General features: G+C 35.2%; 1 protein-coding gene across 1 annotated transcript in view; it reads left to right on the top strand.

Annotated features, from left to right (window-relative positions):
- The window catches only part of TDP2 (tyrosyl-DNA phosphodiesterase 2), a gene marked incomplete at its 5' end in the record, with an annotated part of 6,906 nt that extends 5,948 nt beyond the window's left edge, over positions 1–958 (top strand). Inside the window, one exon of the mRNA XM_010169511.1 lies at positions 317–958. Coding sequence (XP_010167813.1) covers positions 317–598 — 282 coding nt within the window. The remainder of the gene's footprint in view (positions 1–316) is intronic.
- Between the last annotated feature and the right edge of the window lie 448 nt (positions 959–1,406).

The following is a 1,406-nucleotide window of genomic DNA, read 5'->3' as shown; positions in this document are numbered from 1 at the left end:
TCCCTATTGTGTAATTCCATTGCAGTGAACTGGAACAACATTGTTTCAGAGAACATGATGTTGAACCCCATACCTCAGAATTTCAGAGCTGAACATTTATTTTGTAGCATGTTTTGGTTTTAGAAAGTACTGCAGGAATTGGTCATGCTTTAGAGTTTCCTGAGAAATACCATCATTTAGAAACGTCTCCAATATATTTAACGGCTCATATTTTGCAGAAAAAAGTGATATTGTGACAACTTACCTTCTGGTTTTGAAAGTAAGATTTGTGAATTCAGTATCTTGTGGATTTTTCTCCCCCCACTTCTACTTTCAGGTTACTAAACTAGGTAAGTTACCTAACAACGTTACGGATATCTGGGAGTTTTTGGGTAAACCTCAACACTGCCGCTATACTTGGGACACGCACTCCAATACCAACCTGGGTGCAGAGTACAAGTGCAAGATGAGGTTTGACCGCATTTACTTTCGGCCTGCAGCAGATGGGGGACATATTATTCCACGAAGTATGGACTTAATTGGATTGGAAAAACTGGACTGTGGCAGATTCCCTAGTGATCACTGGGGTCTTCTGTGTAGCTTTGATGTGATATTATAAAAAAGAAAAAAGGCTTGCGTCGTTAATTTCTAGGTGATTTGTTCCTGTTTTTACAAAATTTTACCCTCTCAGTTTAAGTAGGACATATTTAAATTTTCAACCCTAACACATTCTCTGCTATTCACTTATGCCAGAATGGCTTCATTTCAGGCCAGAGTTCCCTTTTCCTCATTGTATGCATCTGTCTTGAATCCTGTCTTTTAATATTTGTTTTTAACAATGTATGCAAATACAAAACCAAATTCTAGTTTTAAAATGGGAGGAAAAAGCTTTAAATACAATTCATAAAGATATGTGGTGGTTTAAAAGACACTTTTATTTTGTCATGTATTATAATATCATAATAAATGCTGCTTTTTTATTTTAAGAATACTTTTATTATGCCTGCTTTGTTTCTTTTGTAACCATTTCCATCATCCTTTACAAGTCTGTCTTTTTAGAGTGTTTTGTATTAGCTTCTGAAGTTTGTGTTGTATGTACATATGCCTTCAGGCAAGACAATGAAGGAGCTGAGGAAAGAATGACTAGATTCTCACAGAATAGGGGTTTCTTAAGTAAGAATTAAGCTAATATTGAACAGATTTAAGAACAACATGCCTTCTATTCGAGAGGGAAGAGTTATAGGCAGATTCATAGGAGTTGTTCACTTGGGATGGTGTATACCTTACTTTGTGTTTACTAACCTGGATATGAGTAGCAGATTAAAATGTGATATCTTTTGGAAGACACAAAAAAGGCTGATTACTGTTGTTCTAAGATAGGTTTTTAATTTGGGGAAGAAAGAAAATAATTTTAAAAAAAGGATCCA

The sequence above is a fragment of the Antrostomus carolinensis genome, unplaced genomic scaffold (assembly GCF_000700745.2).
Source record: "Antrostomus carolinensis isolate BGI_N321 unplaced genomic scaffold, ASM70074v2 scaffold23856, whole genome shotgun sequence".
NCBI classification, from domain to species: Eukaryota; Metazoa; Chordata; class Aves; order Caprimulgiformes; family Caprimulgidae; genus Antrostomus; species Antrostomus carolinensis.
Note: the sequence above shows the minus strand (reverse complement) of the source record. Positions and strands in the feature narration are given on the sequence as shown.